This window comes from Phycodurus eques, chromosome 21 (assembly GCF_024500275.1).
Source record: "Phycodurus eques isolate BA_2022a chromosome 21, UOR_Pequ_1.1, whole genome shotgun sequence".
In the NCBI taxonomy this organism is placed as follows: domain Eukaryota; kingdom Metazoa; phylum Chordata; class Actinopteri; order Syngnathiformes; family Syngnathidae; genus Phycodurus; species Phycodurus eques.
The window spans coordinates 11,552,009-11,567,477 of NC_084545.1; the positions used below are offsets into that span (position 1 = coordinate 11,552,009).

Sequence of the window (15,469 nt, forward strand, 5' to 3'; positions counted from 1 at the left end):
CTTAGTCACCTGCTAAACGCCGCAACAGGTTTGATATAAAAAAAAAGGAAATAAAGAAAATGAATAATCTGCGGGATTTCTTTGCTCTAACAGTCACAGACACAGATTAATAACAGTATCAAATTTGAATTTTGCAGAATAAACTGAATCACTGATTTTGATGTACATGCATGTGCTTTTTGTAGTTAAAAGCGATCACACTCATATGTGTTTAGTCGTGTCAACCTACTTCTAAAATTACAAAATAGTTTAATCCAGAGTTTTGCTACACAGAGAAACAAAAATGATCACTTGGATGTATTAACCACTTGTGTCAGCGCTGACAGTGAAGAGAACCCTCTGTCTTTAAAACAACGTGAAAGCATTAAAAGCCGACTCAGCATTACTGAACAATGGGGACTTACTTAATGCTGATGGCGTACTCTGTGTACTCTCTGCTGCGATGGCGGACCAGGTAGGTGCTGTTAACCCGGTTGATGAGTTCTGCCTCTGCCTGCAGTCTCTCCATAGGTCCTGCAAACCTGAAAAGTAAGAAATACTGTACATAACTCACATCATTTGTAACAACACGGCACATTTTTACGTGAGCAAAAATACTGGAGCAGATATAAAAAAAATAGATTAAACAGATTCAACTAAGTAGCAGTTACGTAATGATTAGTTGCAAACCATTTGCTCACGATAAATGCATCAAGTCTGTGACCAATTGACATCATTGTATCTCATGTCCACCCAAATGTGTTTCAGCAAAAATAAAGAATTGTCCGAACTGTTTTAAAGCACACAGATGTTTTACTTTTGATTTTTTATTCTTTCACATTCCCATTCATGCGTGAACTCTCCATTTTCTGCTGTAAAATCCCCATGATGAGACCAAGAACGCCTTAGTCTTTAGTTCTTTATCAGTGACAAATGTGCCTCACCAATTTGGAAGCTGGAAACAGCTGTCTATTTGTCGTGTTAGTTCGATCTAATAGAGCAGTGATTTAGGAAAGGCTTCTACCTTCTATTGACAATCTAATTAGGCAGTAAAAGCTAATTTGTAAACTTACCATGGTTGAGAGGAGTAATCAATGGGCTTTGGAACCTGAAGCAAACAAAAAATGGGCAAAAATGGACATGCAATTTTTAGCTTTGCTAACTATTAAACCATCATCCAACATCAACTGAACTAAATACGTAAAATTTATTTGGGACCAAATCCAACGTGCAGTGTGTTCAAGCTGATTATTATTATTTTTTTTTGTCCCGACTAAAGACGCTGCTCATATTTGCTGTTATCTTTACAACAGAATGTTCTGCGATAATCGTGAATTATCTATACTAGGGACGTCATAGTCCTGAAGAGGCTTGTCTGAAATGTGTTTATGACCTATAACGTGGTCTGAGAAAATGTCACGAAAACAGCAGACTTATGGTTTTTTGAGCGAAACATTTCCTTGAGTTAAAAATGTCCATTTTATGTAAGAGGCAGTGGTATGTTGAAGAGCAAGAAGGAAAGGCTGCTTACACATGGGCATGGCTTCACGGCGTCACTTGGGAAGAAGCCAACTTCTTTTGTTGACAAGATTTTGCCCTGAAAGCACAGAGAAGATAATTGTGTTATGTACTGTACATCTGGGTGACTCTGTCTCCATAATTCAACAACAATTAGCTCAGGACACAGAGCAACGCATATATACAGCCCTTGTTATTCTATTGTTGTAATAACAGCTGGCAGGAAGAGAACCCCTTATTTCTCCCATGAGGATCACTCTAATGTCTTGATTTATAAACATTGGGGAGTCCATATGAGGGTGATAGAGGGTTTGCTGGTGACTATAGTGCAGTTATCTCCTTCCGTTCAGGCACTGAAGCTTAACTGTCTGTCTTTGTGTTGTGTGTTATTTGGTGTAAGTTTATAATCAGCATTGACATACTTTTCTTTTTATACACACTTCACTAGATGACCCTCAAAATGTGTCTAAGGTATATATTGTGCATTACATAATACAAATGAAACACACAATGCTCATATAAGATTTGCTTTTTTTTGTTGTTGTTGTTGCAAATTTAGCACACTGCTAAAATTACAATAAACAATTCTGCCTTAACAAATATAATCGTGCTTCTGACAGAGGCATTAATTTAACAGTATTTGAGTCACCTGGTTGAGTTTGTGTCGATGTGTAGTGCATCTTACTAGGAGGCGTTTCTAATATTTTGTGACCTCATTTCGCCACCATCTACCATTCCATACCATGACAGCCCATGGAGGTCATTGCCCGTCACGTATGAGTCCTTGTGGCCAGCCCGGAGCTATGTGACATTCGTGCTATAAATGTAATAATGATTATAGCTTCGGCATTGAGTGAGTAAACAGAAGGCAGCCAGTGAGTGAAATCAAATTATAGCGAGTGATTCTATTTATCAGGTAGAAGCCATGACGAAAATGATTACAGTCGCCTGGCTACAAAAATGATGGATATTGAATGTTTGCCGACGGTGCACATTCAGTTGCCTGCAGTTAAGCTTTTGCACAAGATTAATTGAATTATTTATCTGTATCGTGTATTATTTTGTTCATTTCTGGTTGCACACTTGCATATTAATAGTGCTGAGGCTTGATTATTATATATTAGCTTGCTGAAGGTGGACTTTATCTTGCGAATCTATGACAATGTATGTCTTTTGTTTTACTTACATACAAGGTGTGTCAGTAAAAATATATTTCTGAATCTGAATCGATGTTATTGTATTGTCAGTGAAAGGTACATTCGCAACAAAGATGTTTTCTCGGTACAATGGTGCAACACGAAATATACCTGGTAATAATACAACATTCAATATGAATGCAAAATAAATCGATTTAGAAGAAAAGAGAATAAACAATCCATACTACAACCTAATAGTTTTCCCTTTTGAAGTTATCCCCGACACTTTAACAGTCTTCTCTGCCAGGATGCATGCAATCCTGGAATAATTCTTCAAGGATATCAACTTTTCTGACATACCTCATATACTGTATATTTTATAAAGAGTAGTTATTTGTTTTGTGATCTTCTATGGACTATTAGTTTGAAATAAACAAGTGACTTGTAATTCCAATAATGAGATTCATACAGCTTCCTCTACACAAATGCATTGTAAGACAGCAAAAGTTAATCACATTTCCAGATGTCTGGTTTTTCTCACTGAACAAATGTCTTATCCCATGAAAATAATTGCACTAAATTCAAAAGTATTTTATAAAAGAACATGTTTGTTAATCTTCTGTGGTTGTCTTAATTACTTTAAGCATGAACAAAGACTGTCTAACTGGCCTGTCTGTGACCACAAACATTTATAAAACTAGACTGATCGCGAGACATCACTCTGACCTTGTTATATGATGCTATAAAGTGTCCGTAGAGGTGATGACTTTAATATGTGTGGATTGAAAGGTGGTGTCAACTCTGACCTGCCACCAGGGGCTGTGAAGGTCAGCACAGATTAATTCGATGATATCACCCGTCTGGATGCTGAGCGCCGGACCAGAAGTCGGGCTCGGCACACCAAAGTAGTTCCTGATCACCATCATCTTGGGCAGACCTGCAACGAACAGCGTGAGTACCCGCACAAGTCGCAAAAAAACAAATTCAATGATTGTTTGTTATTCTAATAGCTGTATAATATGTTCCTTCCAGTGCTAATGCTTTGATTCATCAGTATGTAGGTGTGTGTGCCTCTGACCTCACGTCTAAACGGCAATACTTGCCATTCTAAAGCTCTGTGCCACTAAAATATTCATGGCTCTTTTTAGGTGATAATCAAAGGGAGTATAGGTTGCATGTGTACACACAAGATAAGATTGGTAGCATGCAACAGGAAAATTCTGTGGAAAGTTATATTATAATTCATAGAGACAACTGTTGCCTTCTTTGAAAATACTTCATAATGGGTTTTTTGATCGTGCATTATGTCTGACCTCCATAGTGTTTATTTTTCTCTGTGCTGCGTGGCGACAGGTTTGTATAGAAATCCAATAAGAGGAAAAGAAGTAGGAGTGAGAGAATGATGAGAAGGGGACAGCTCAAGGCAAATATTGTGCACTTCAACACAGCTAATCTATCTGCAGTGCTCGTGTTCCAGCGCCGTGGCAACGAGGCTGGCAGCCTGACATGCACGAGCCTGCCTGAAAAGCACTTCTAAAGACACGCGGTCATGGAGAATTGCGTCTCGGGGGCATCAATTGCATTCCTATCTGCACAAGGACAACCCACGTGTTTAGAGCACCTTTTTCAAAATAGACAAAGAGTGGAGTGTTAAAGTGTTACAAAACGCCAAAGGCTGGAGCAATCAAATCCCTATTGATTTTAATGTGTGTTCAGTCAAAAAAGATTTTTTGCAGTATGATGAATAGCGAGGAGGAAAAATTATCATCGAGGAGAGGTTTGCGGGAGATTGTCCTCACATGCACACATATTCAGTAAAAGTATAATCAGTAAAAGGATGGTCAAGTTTATCACATTTGTTTGAAAATAAATACTTAAATACAGAATTTCAGTGTGGCAACACAAAAACTGTTTACTGTGCGATTTTCTGCACACTTGAGTTTGGATTTATTTACATTCAATTACAGTTGAGACTTCTACACTGCAAGAAATAAGATGGTGTCACTGATACAGGACAGTTAGGACTTCTCACCTGGATCTCGGTCTTTGATCTGAAATAATTAAAAATACCAGGTTTACACAGTGACAAAGAAATGCACGTTCGTGATCAAATCAAATTTCACATGAGCATACAATATATGGGCAAAATTATTGAGACAACCTGAATTGCAAATGCTACAAATTATTAAAATGAAAATAGTTTTTTTAGCAGTGCTATAATGATCACATATAACTAGAATGTAAGTAATTAGAGCGCAGTCCTCCCCCAACACTGAAGTGTTAATACAACTGCACAAACTTCATTAAACATGGAATTTGTTTGTTTGTTGTAATGATACCATAGTAAATTTAATGGTGAAAAAAACATTTCTGTATCCGCACCTTTATCTAAGTCCAAACCAAAATGTAATTGGTTCTTACTTGTTTCATTTACCAACACTCTACAAAGTTTTGTGGACACTGATTTTGTATTTTCTGTGCAATCCTGCTTTCATATGTGAACTATTATTTAATATTTTGGAAGACTTACATTGTACCGTACGATATGTAAATATTCTAACATCACATAAGAAGGCATCCGCCATTTTGTGTGATTTTTTTCTTACTTGGATAAAAGTAAGTCTGCTCATGGACAATGACAAGAACACTGGTAATTCTGTTGACTGCAGTGTGATGCTAAATCTCTCAGGCACTGGCCCGCTTCACCAGTTCACTTGGAAGCCTAACAGAACGGTGCCAAAAAGTGATGCCGAAAAGCCCAGTTAACAAATTTAGGCAAGTTCCAAACTGTACTGCTTGGTAGAAACAGGCTTTATAGGTTTACAGTTGTAGGTGCTCTTCTCAATGTCACCTCATCACAACTTTCATGATTTTGCTGATCAGCATTGCTTCCGATCACAGTGTAATCCCCGTAAAGACCAGTTACAGTCAAGGCCACTGCTACACTATTAAACTACAAAGTAGAAATCCTAGTGTCATTTGCTTTAAGGGGGATTCTTAAAAGCAATGCACACATCAGCAATGCAGTGCCCAGCAGCAAAGAAAGCTTTTAAGAGACGGTAAACACAACTTGTGGTAAATCTGAACAGGTAGGCTGCACCAAGCAAAGTCAATTGGAGTCTCCTTGGCAAACATCTGCAGGAAAGAGGACCAATGTCGGTGCAGCACAGCTCGGGAGAGGAGAACGACAGCAGACACACAAACGCTGACATCGCACAAACATGGCGGTAGCTCACCTGAGTTCTGAGGGAGCCGGGATCTGAAAGAGGTTTGAGAACAGGCATATTGAGTGACGGGTTAGCGGGTGCATGCAAACACTTGCACGGTACAAGACAACACTCCCTCATTAGTGGTAAAGGCGGACGTCTCGTGTTTGACCGCGATTCACTTTGTTTTGCTTTGCTGCTGCTAACTGACAGCTCAGGTAGAGGAGGTAACGAGGTTGGGGGTTGGAGAAGACGAAAGGTTGGCAGAAATGTGTGTGTCTGTGTTTGTATGTGTGTGTGTTTTGGTTTTTTTCTTTGCTCCACCAGTTTCTGTTATTGGCTCCCAGAGGGACTGCCTACACCTCCTTGAAACAAACACACGTGTACACACTCCTCTACCTGTACTAATACAGAACACGCACAGATCCACACCCAAGTACACAATGCAACACTACACAAAACACATGCAAGCCTCTCGCAGTAGGCTTTGAGTGAACTTTAACCTGTTATATAAACATGCGATGCTGATAACAGGGACAAATGCAGGTAAACAAATCTATGGCACAAGTGCACTCACAAGCATAACAGAATGAAACTGACATTTTTCCTGTTGTGCAGTGTGTTCAGGTTAACTGGTGTAGGATGATGTTTTTCAAAAGATATGAAAACAAGGAATCAAGAAACCTGTCCCCATTACTGTACATGCGCATTTAATGTATGTTTAAACTTCTTGAGTAAACTTTGAGAGGGACTTTTCCTCTTACACAAGTATAGTTTTTACTGTCACAGTACTGGTGGCGCAGCGCTGTGTGGAGGAATGAGTGAGGGAATTCAAACCGACAACACAGCCGTCACAGTTCCACGCTCTCCCATCGCGGGTGTCGCCCAAATCTACTCAGGTGCACATAGCGCCTAGGTGGGCCCGGCGGTGGCGTTATTGCCTCTGCGACCTGATAGCACCGTGACAGATGCTCGGGCCAACTCGAGCTGGCGGCTCGCTGTGGGGAATGTGCGGCACAGTTGAGACACACTCTTGCTGTACAATGTGTACTTGTGGTTAGAGTGCAATGTGCATGCCTGCTCTGGTGTTTCAAAAACTTTATGCATGGATTTAGTGTGGAACACAGCCATGCCCTTCCAAGACCAAATTATTTTTACAAAGTTTGGATTTAGATTTAGCTATCTCCCATTCACACACATATATAAGCAGAGGACTAAGCTGTCTTCTGAAGACCTTTTTTTTTTTTTTTTGTATTCCACCTCTTAAGTTTTCCCTCCATTTATTTCAGAACGGTCATGGCTCTTGCACAAGGAGCTGAGTGGCAAACACAATAAGGGCACAATAAAAGGGAGGTTTTTTTAAGGCTCCTCTGTAAAAATATTATGAAGCATAGGGGAGCACTGCATGTGTACACACAATGACGTTGCCTTTCGTCTTCTGTGTCAAAACATCCCAGAGAAGCAGAAGAGCATTTGAATGAGTATTTAGAAGAACTTATTGAATATGTAGCTGACCTTGGTTGTTGGAATTAAGGGCACGTTTCAAACTCTACACCCACAGATTCCCCAAGTTACACCTAAAATAACCTTTTTGAGCAATGACATTGCAAGAAATGTCACACCAACCCACAATTAGTCGCACATGGTGCTCATATCAGCTTTGTCTGTCAAGAGGCGCATACTCCCACAGTATAAAAGTGCAGTTGTGTTGATGCAATTTAGTTTAATGTCACGCGTGGACACCTTTTACTCAGAGACAAATTGTTGATTTGACTTATATGCACTGGGAAAAAATGAACTTTTCAAAAGTAGTAATAAAAATTAAAAACAAGACATTTTGTCCCTAAAATAAGTGTGGAAAAACATCTGCCAATGGAACTAGTATGAGTATTAGTATGAGATTAGTATGAAAACTCGTATGAATTGACTTGATAAAATTCCTAAAACAACATCTTGTATTATAAAACAAGTCTTCTTGTCTGGCTGAAATTTTCGAAAATAGTCACAACTGTCTTAAAATAAGTACATTAAGATGTTTTCACCAGAAATAGGATAAATTCACTTGGTAAGAATTTGCGTTTTTGCAGGGTGTGGTTGGCCAAAACTGTGATGAAGTAAAGACTAAATTGAGATGCACTGTATTTGCATGTGTCTATGTGTGTGCATGCGTGTGGTGAAAAGGTAGCTTACCTGTTTTTCCACAGCAGCCCAGGCGGCCCAGGCATTCTTTATGAGCACCTAGTCCGCAGTTGGAGCATATGTAACCCTGGTTAAATATTCCCCTGCAGACATGTAACAAGGGCATTTTTAATCTATTTACATTTTCTTTGTGCATGCACAAGAATACAAAGATTAGAAAATGTACTGAAGAAATGTTACACAAGCCTGTCAACCAAAAAGTAACTACAACGGCAAGAGAGTGACAGTTTTGTTATTTTAACCCAATTGACTGGCTCATATACTAAATTATCTCCTCAAATGGTGACCTCTGCTCTCAAGATGGCGTGGCTCAATGAAACGCTGGGTGCTTCGTGCGCTTGAACAATTAAACAACTTCTTCCCCATCAGGAAAAAAATATATATATGTGGTAAAACACAGCCATGATTGTGACATTATTGCAAAATTGACACAGGGGTGGTGGTTTAAATCTTTCGTCATTGATTCTGACCAATTTGAATACATTGCATATTGTAATGTACTATTTAAATTAAGTATTATGAGTCGGCCACTATTTGAGGAATTACTGTTTTACTATGTCGAAATGACTGCTATAAAAATATAAAAATAAATCTGGTTGATTTTTGTACATCACTATGTGTCTTGTATGTTCGCAAAATGTTGGTGACTCCCCAGTGCAGCCCTTTTGTCGACTTTTTGTCCAAGCATTTTGTTGATGTCCTATTACGCATCTGCACCATGGGTTAAACTATTAATTGAGTCCAACTCTCACCGCGCTATGGATGGTTGGTCAAAGCAGATTTAAAAAAAAATAAAATGTGTGTAAAAGACAGGAAAGCGACAAAGAGAACTGAAAAAGCGGTTAGAAGGAAAAAGGGTTTACCTGTGTTGTTTTGCCATAAAATGCTTTTGTGCCGCTCTGAGTGTGTGCATGCATGGGTGACTCGTGGCCTCTTACCGCAATAGCATGTGACAAGAATTGCAGGAGGTAATTCTTTCAAAAGTGTGCATATGAAACTCATGGAAATTGTTTGTTGCATTCTCAGGATGAATGTTGGAGCTAAATAAAACAGAATAGAGACAGTTCATTAAACTTTTGTTTCGGGTGTTTGGAGGTCATTTTGAACTTTAAAAATCTCAAAATCCAACACCAAGAACAAAATCTAAGATGTGTTAGCATGTAATCTAATAATAGTGCCAGAATTGGTTTTGCACATCTTGTCATTACTTATTAGACTGCTAATACCAGGAATGATATGTATCTATCTATAATGACAAATGACATACAATAATTTAACATAGAAACATATTTCTTTCAAAAACATATAGTTCCCCTTCTGGTTAAAGTAAGACAATGATGTGGTTGTTACATTCTTTAGGAATAAAAGTTTTTAGACACTGAAGGCTGAAAGTATATCATGAGATGTTGAAGATGTTGGCAAGATTAAGTCTGAATTTCCCATCTATCTGTCTATTTTCTACAAATGTATCTTGTACAAGGGTGACTAGAAACTGGTGCCTATTCCAGCTCACATGGGGCGAAAGGCAGACTGCACTTTTGACTAGTTGCCAGTCGATCACAGCGTACAGACAAACAACTATTCTACCACATATTAACTCCGTCAATGAGTGAGAACTGAACCCACGCTGTCCAAATAGAAGTCAAATGAGTAAACTACTACACTAGTCAGTGACTGGAGTTTGATTTTTTTATATTATAACGAGAAGCAAATTTAAAAAAAAAAAAATGTGTGTGTTCTCATTTCTTATGACTCACATCTCAATATTGTGTCTGTTATCAATCAAAGATTTAGACAAATGTAACTTTTTTTTTTTTTTTTTTGGTAAAAATGTAGTTAGTTTTGTAGTTTTTCCTGTTCTTTTTTTCACATGTTCAAAATAAAGAATTCCAACAATCAATCAAAGAGAACCTTTACTTGTAGAACAGGACAAGCAGCATGACTTTTGATGTTGTGACAAAGCTGCACACACAATACACACAGTACGTGCTCTCGCACTCACGTGGTACATTGTTCATACTTACATGGCCATGCCAAATTGCTCCAGCCACTTCTTTTTCAGCTCTTTGGTCTTGAAGAAGAACTCAAAGCCGTTCTGGCCCTGGTTATGAGTCAGGTAGAATCCGTAGGACCACTACAATGGGAAGTAAAACAAACATGTGTGAGCAAAGAAGACAACAAAGGCGACTCCATCAAGTGAGGGTGTTGGTGAAAGTGACAAGGACGGAGACAGGATGCAGAGCGACAGATGGATGTAAAGAGATGCGAGATGTGTGTGACAGAGAAAACTATGCCTCAGGGTGGGCAAACAAGAAGGGTAAATGTTTGGAGGGCTGCACATCAGACAGAACAAGCGAGATAGATGATGAAGAGGAGAATCCAAGTGTGCGATAGCTTTGCCATATCACTGCTGGACATCACACAGCATGTTCCGACCTAAGAAGGCTGTCAGCTGCCATCACACAACTCCAAGGCTAAATGTGACTCTATTAGCATTTGTACCGACATATGCCCCTGTTTTTATTATTAGTAGCACTAAATTATTCATAGCTCCTGGTTTTGCTTTTCAAATGTTTCTAAAAAATACAAAGTCACAGGGGCAATCATCGAAGTGCAACATTGCATTTTTATCAATGAGAGTAAAAGAAGCAATGCATTACAAAAGTCTTTCCTGTGGACACCTAGGCTTAGGCTTAGTAAAGCTATACTGTAATCTATATATCAAGTGCTATGGATGGGCAGCTGTCATTCTGTCAGTTGTTTTGTCTTATCACTGAAGTTTTAAAATCCGATTAGGAACTTGGTACTGCCACAGCTATTGTGTCTACCATAGTTCCAATCTTCATGAGGACCAGTACAAGAGTTCCAATAATTTGGTTACCTTATTTGGCTATATAGGTTGTATGAAAAAATCTTTTAAACATTGCACAGTATGTTGCAGTGCAGTTTTACAACACTGCAAACTACAGCCACAAAAATAAATATTGTTAAATCAAACATAATATTAATACTTATACTAATAAGACTGCTACTACTACTAATAATAATACGTTTTTGTTAACTTTGTTAAGTAAGAAAGTAAGTAAATGAACAATACAAGCACTGACTAGATTACAGCCAATAGTTATTACATTAAATACTTGTGTGGTTCTTTTTCTTTTACTTTCAGAATATTGATTAATTCTATTTTCAGAAAATGTGCGACACTCGATTAATGAAACAAATTGGCAGAACAAATCACATCCTATGATATTCAAATTCAACAAGCAGCCCTACGAATTACACATGTGCAGGCACATTAATATTGGAAATCGCAAAATTAAACGTGTTAATCACAAATTTGCCTCAACTTTGACATACTGTATCTTGGAACTCACACATTCACTGCCTGCGGAAACTACTAGGATAGTTTTTAAGTGAATAATTAGTGGGCCATTTATTAGTTGTAGAATGCTGAATGCGTCATCCCAAGCCGAGATTCGAACCCCAAACCTCAGAACCCTGAGGCAGAAGTGCGAACCATTAACAACCTTGTTCCCGACAAGAAACTACAGTAAACACAATAAAAGGTGACATGTTAACAAAGCGGCCGAGGTAAGAGGCAAGTGCACCTGACCAATCAACTGGGAACACGAAAACAAATAATTACAAACAGATTTGTTGAAAACCAACTTTTGTCTTACAACTTTGCAGCTTCACAATAGAAAAATAAACAACGACCTTTCCAACACAGAAAGGTCAACAACAAAGTAATTTGTTAAAGCAACACTGCTTGCAAGAACACAGCTACACCTATTGTTTATCAAAATGTCAAATGTGATTGTCCTTTTCAGCTTTGTGGAGATTGACACCACCATCATATATTTCTTTTGTGTTTGAGGGCCAACTGTGTGCGTCTACTCTATGTATTGATGCACAAACCTTTCGGTTCTCCTTGTCTGACGTAGGGTTGTTTGTGATCTTAAACAGGTGCAGGTCTATTACGTCTTTCATCTCATAGTTGTCTCCTCTTCGCTTACAAACGATGACAGCAGCATCGAACAAGAAGATATGCCTAGTTTAAAAAAAAAAAAAAAAAAAACACTTAAGAATGACCTTCAAAGCATTGGAAAATATAGGAATATCGACTTCCCATCATTTGAGCCCTTTCTGTGTGTTCCAGAATTTTAACATTTGTTTTACATCATTACATGATCACGAATTTGAGTATCATTGTCAAGTTTCCAACTCCCCAAATATTGAATGTATTTTATTACATACACAATATACACTGAGAGGCCACTACATTATGACCACATGAAAAATTATGATTTCAAATACAAGAGTTGTAGCAAATTATCTGCCTTTTGTCATAGGTTCAGGTTTTGTATTTATTAAACAATATGTATTATTGCGGTGGTAGTTTGCAATGGTGTAGAACTATGTGTGGAATGGTGTAGAACAATAATGTGAGCTGTTTCTAATATTTTTGTTACCACAATTGGTTCCATGAGAATAACAATATTGGCAATAGCTCTCAGTATGATGCAGTACAGTTTTAACCAGTGCAAACTATAACCATAATAGTATATTGTTGAATCAATACTTCTTTGACAGTGTCAATCAAAAGTGACCAGTAATTATTACATTGTGGTCTTAATGTTGCAGGTGTATATACTGCTGTATATACTGTATATCAGTTAATGTGATTTTATTTTGCATATTTTGAGACGTAAAAGACATAAATTCGGACCAATAATTGGAGGAACATGAAGTGTTACAGTCATTCCCTCTGACAATCAATCAACCAGCACAACACTACCACATGCAGATAGCTCACCGGTCCTGTTTAGCTCGTTTGTCCACCGAGGCCACACGCACTTCCCCGTCACCTTTGGGTCTCCCGTAGTTACTTAGAGGCTGATTCTTGAGAGGTACAAGGCACAATGAAGATGAACTGAACTGAAAAGAAAATTTTTATTTTGTATTTGCAGGAATTGGGCTGCTTACTAGGTTTTCAATGGATTTCTGATACTGATCTATTTCTCGCAGTGTCTCATTGTCTCTCTTGACTTCATTGACATACTGGGCCAAGTCCTGCACACAACAACACTTGTATTGAATATTTGGGCTTTATGGGCTTAAATCTGCTTATACACTTGTAGGAAAAAATATATATACCTTCATGGCATCTAATGCCTTCCGTAGGTTGCTCTTGTCTGTGGCATCGTGAGTGTGTTTAACGAGCTCCTGTTGGAGGGAAACAAGTTAGACTAAACAAAACTTCCGAAGTGGTCCATGGGAACACACTGCTTGCTTTTTGTATGACAAAATATTGTTTGTGTATTTATCCACCAGATGAACAAACATAATAACTTTCCACAAGATTGTGTATGGAAAGGTTTATGTGTAAAATCCAACATCCTTCTTGTATCATATCTATGAGCAAACATATTGTGCAGCACAGCTAAATCCCACACATGAAGTTAAAACATCAGATCTAGATATGAAATGAAAAAAGGTTAGTGCAAAAGAAACATAACTGATTGTGTGTGTGCATGTGTGTCTGTGTGTGCATGCGTGCGCACGTGTGCGTCTGAGAGTGTATCTGAAATTGCTTCCCAGTGCCGGGCCGCAGCATAAACAAGACATCTAGACCGCAGCCGTAAAGGATAAGGAATGATGTCATGCATGTCCTTCTTCCAGGCCAATGAAAACGTCCTCAACACTCTCTCTCTCTCTCTCTCTCTCTCTCTCTGTCTCTCTCTCTCTCTCACACACACACACACACACACACACACAAACACACACACAATGAATCCTAGAGGGAGATATGTATATATACGTCGGTACTGCTCAAATCCCCGATGTCAGTCTTGCTCAACTGGGGCATTATTATCACTGGCAAGATGGCAGAGTTCTATTTTCCACCTTCACACATCCACAGAGATACAGGGCAAGGGAGTGTACAAACTGATAGTCAGGACCGCACGTGATTGAACTCAGCAAGGGCATGGTAAGGGGGGGGGGGGAGTGTGCTGGGCCAGAGAAGAGACTGAAACACAGAAAGACTCAGACAAGAGACTGTCTCACACTGGGAGGAAAAGTAAGGCTCAATCCCAGTTCTACCCGTTAACCCTCGTTTCACCCCTTAGGCCTCGGTTTTGTGCATTCACAAGAACGAAGGGGTGTCCCAATTCTTCGTAAGGCTTAGGGGTCGGTCTGCACAGTGCTTGAAACGAAGACAAACCGGGAGCCCACTTGATACCTAGGGGCAAGACGTTCCACTCCCGCTGACAACAATGGCGAACAAAAAGAAGAGGGAAACACATAAATCTAAGTCATAGTTATTGATTTTCATTGTAATGACAGTCATTATTTTATTAGCTATTCTATCCTTTGATACCAAGTTAAAATACTAGCTGTGCTTTGAGTTGATTTGAGTTATTTTTTTAGTTGTTGGTAAGTTTCTCACTCGGGAGGAGGCTAACACTGTCGTAGCAAAAACGCAATACCGTCGCTAGAAGCTAGGTAATGTCGCTTCTGAATACTGCCTGCTAATGCTTTAGTAGAACTATAACAGTGGATCATACTTCACTGCATCTCATAGTAAGACCCAGATGTCAGGCAAATGTCCCTCTTTAAGTGGATAGTGAGTACCGGTAAGTAGATTACCACTGCTATTAGGCATTCCTGATTAAGAATAATCAATACATGAATAAATAGTAAATAAGCATAATAATAAATGTGTAGCACTTTCAGCAGCACAATAGTAATATATATTAGTATGTGAAACAATTATAAAGACCAAGCCTTTCTCTCTATTCACGCAATTTAGAATAACAAATAAAACGCCTAGTTTACTAATGTAACTCAATGACCATTCTAGCCGTGAAGGCTGTTCCTCAATATACCAAGCAAGAACCATAAAGGCACAGCTGAATGAGATTGGAGTGAAAGAACCGGAGAGCCTTGATCTTAACCCCATCAAACACCTTTGAGGTGAATTAGAAGAAATTGTGAGCCAGGGGCTCTCATTCATTGTCAGTGCTCTCTAACCTCAGTAATACACTTCAGATAAATGCATGATAATTTCCATGGACACAATCACAAATCTTTTACAAAGTATATCCAAATAAGTGGAAAGATGGAGAAGGTGAGTAATGGACTAATGTCCCCTAAATAATTGTATTTTCTCTCCTTCTCCTCCAAAGTAAAAAGACATTTTTAAAAATGGGGTTGGGGGGGGGTAGACAGCAGCGCCTCTAGTGGGCAGGAGTGACAGTGATTTCTTCTCTGAAAGTACAGTAGGCCAAAGATGAATTGCACTTTGATAAAAAAAAAAAAATAATAATAATAATAAAATAAACTCTTGTCATTTCCTGACAGTCAGTCATTTGGTCTACATCACCATACTCAATAGATTTGTCTAAGTTTTGGGAAACATGGTTG

The 15,469-nt window shown here is 38.7% G+C and overlaps 1 protein-coding gene across 2 annotated transcripts in view; it reads right to left on the reverse strand.

The window, feature by feature from the left end:
• The window catches only part of LOC133396360 (guanine nucleotide exchange factor VAV3), a 70,485-nt gene that overhangs the window by 14,903 nt on the left and 40,113 nt on the right, over nucleotides 1-15,469 (reverse strand). For both annotated transcript variants that reach the window (XM_061666142.1, XM_061666143.1), the window contains 13 exons: nucleotides 13,199-13,267; nucleotides 13,028-13,114; nucleotides 12,858-12,943; nucleotides 11,960-12,092; nucleotides 10,063-10,172; nucleotides 8,977-9,078; nucleotides 8,030-8,121; nucleotides 5,870-5,892; nucleotides 4,666-4,684; nucleotides 3,440-3,570; nucleotides 1,511-1,576; nucleotides 1,053-1,087; nucleotides 405-521 (listed from right to left, as the gene is read on the reverse strand). In XM_061666142.1, coding sequence (XP_061522126.1) covers nucleotides 405-521; nucleotides 1,053-1,087; nucleotides 1,511-1,576; nucleotides 3,440-3,570; nucleotides 4,666-4,684; nucleotides 5,870-5,892; nucleotides 8,030-8,121; nucleotides 8,977-9,078; nucleotides 10,063-10,172; nucleotides 11,960-12,092; nucleotides 12,858-12,943; nucleotides 13,028-13,114; nucleotides 13,199-13,267 — 1,070 coding nt within the window. The remainder of the gene's footprint in view (nucleotides 1-404; nucleotides 522-1,052; nucleotides 1,088-1,510; nucleotides 1,577-3,439; nucleotides 3,571-4,665; nucleotides 4,685-5,869; nucleotides 5,893-8,029; nucleotides 8,122-8,976; nucleotides 9,079-10,062; nucleotides 10,173-11,959; nucleotides 12,093-12,857; nucleotides 12,944-13,027; nucleotides 13,115-13,198; nucleotides 13,268-15,469) is intronic.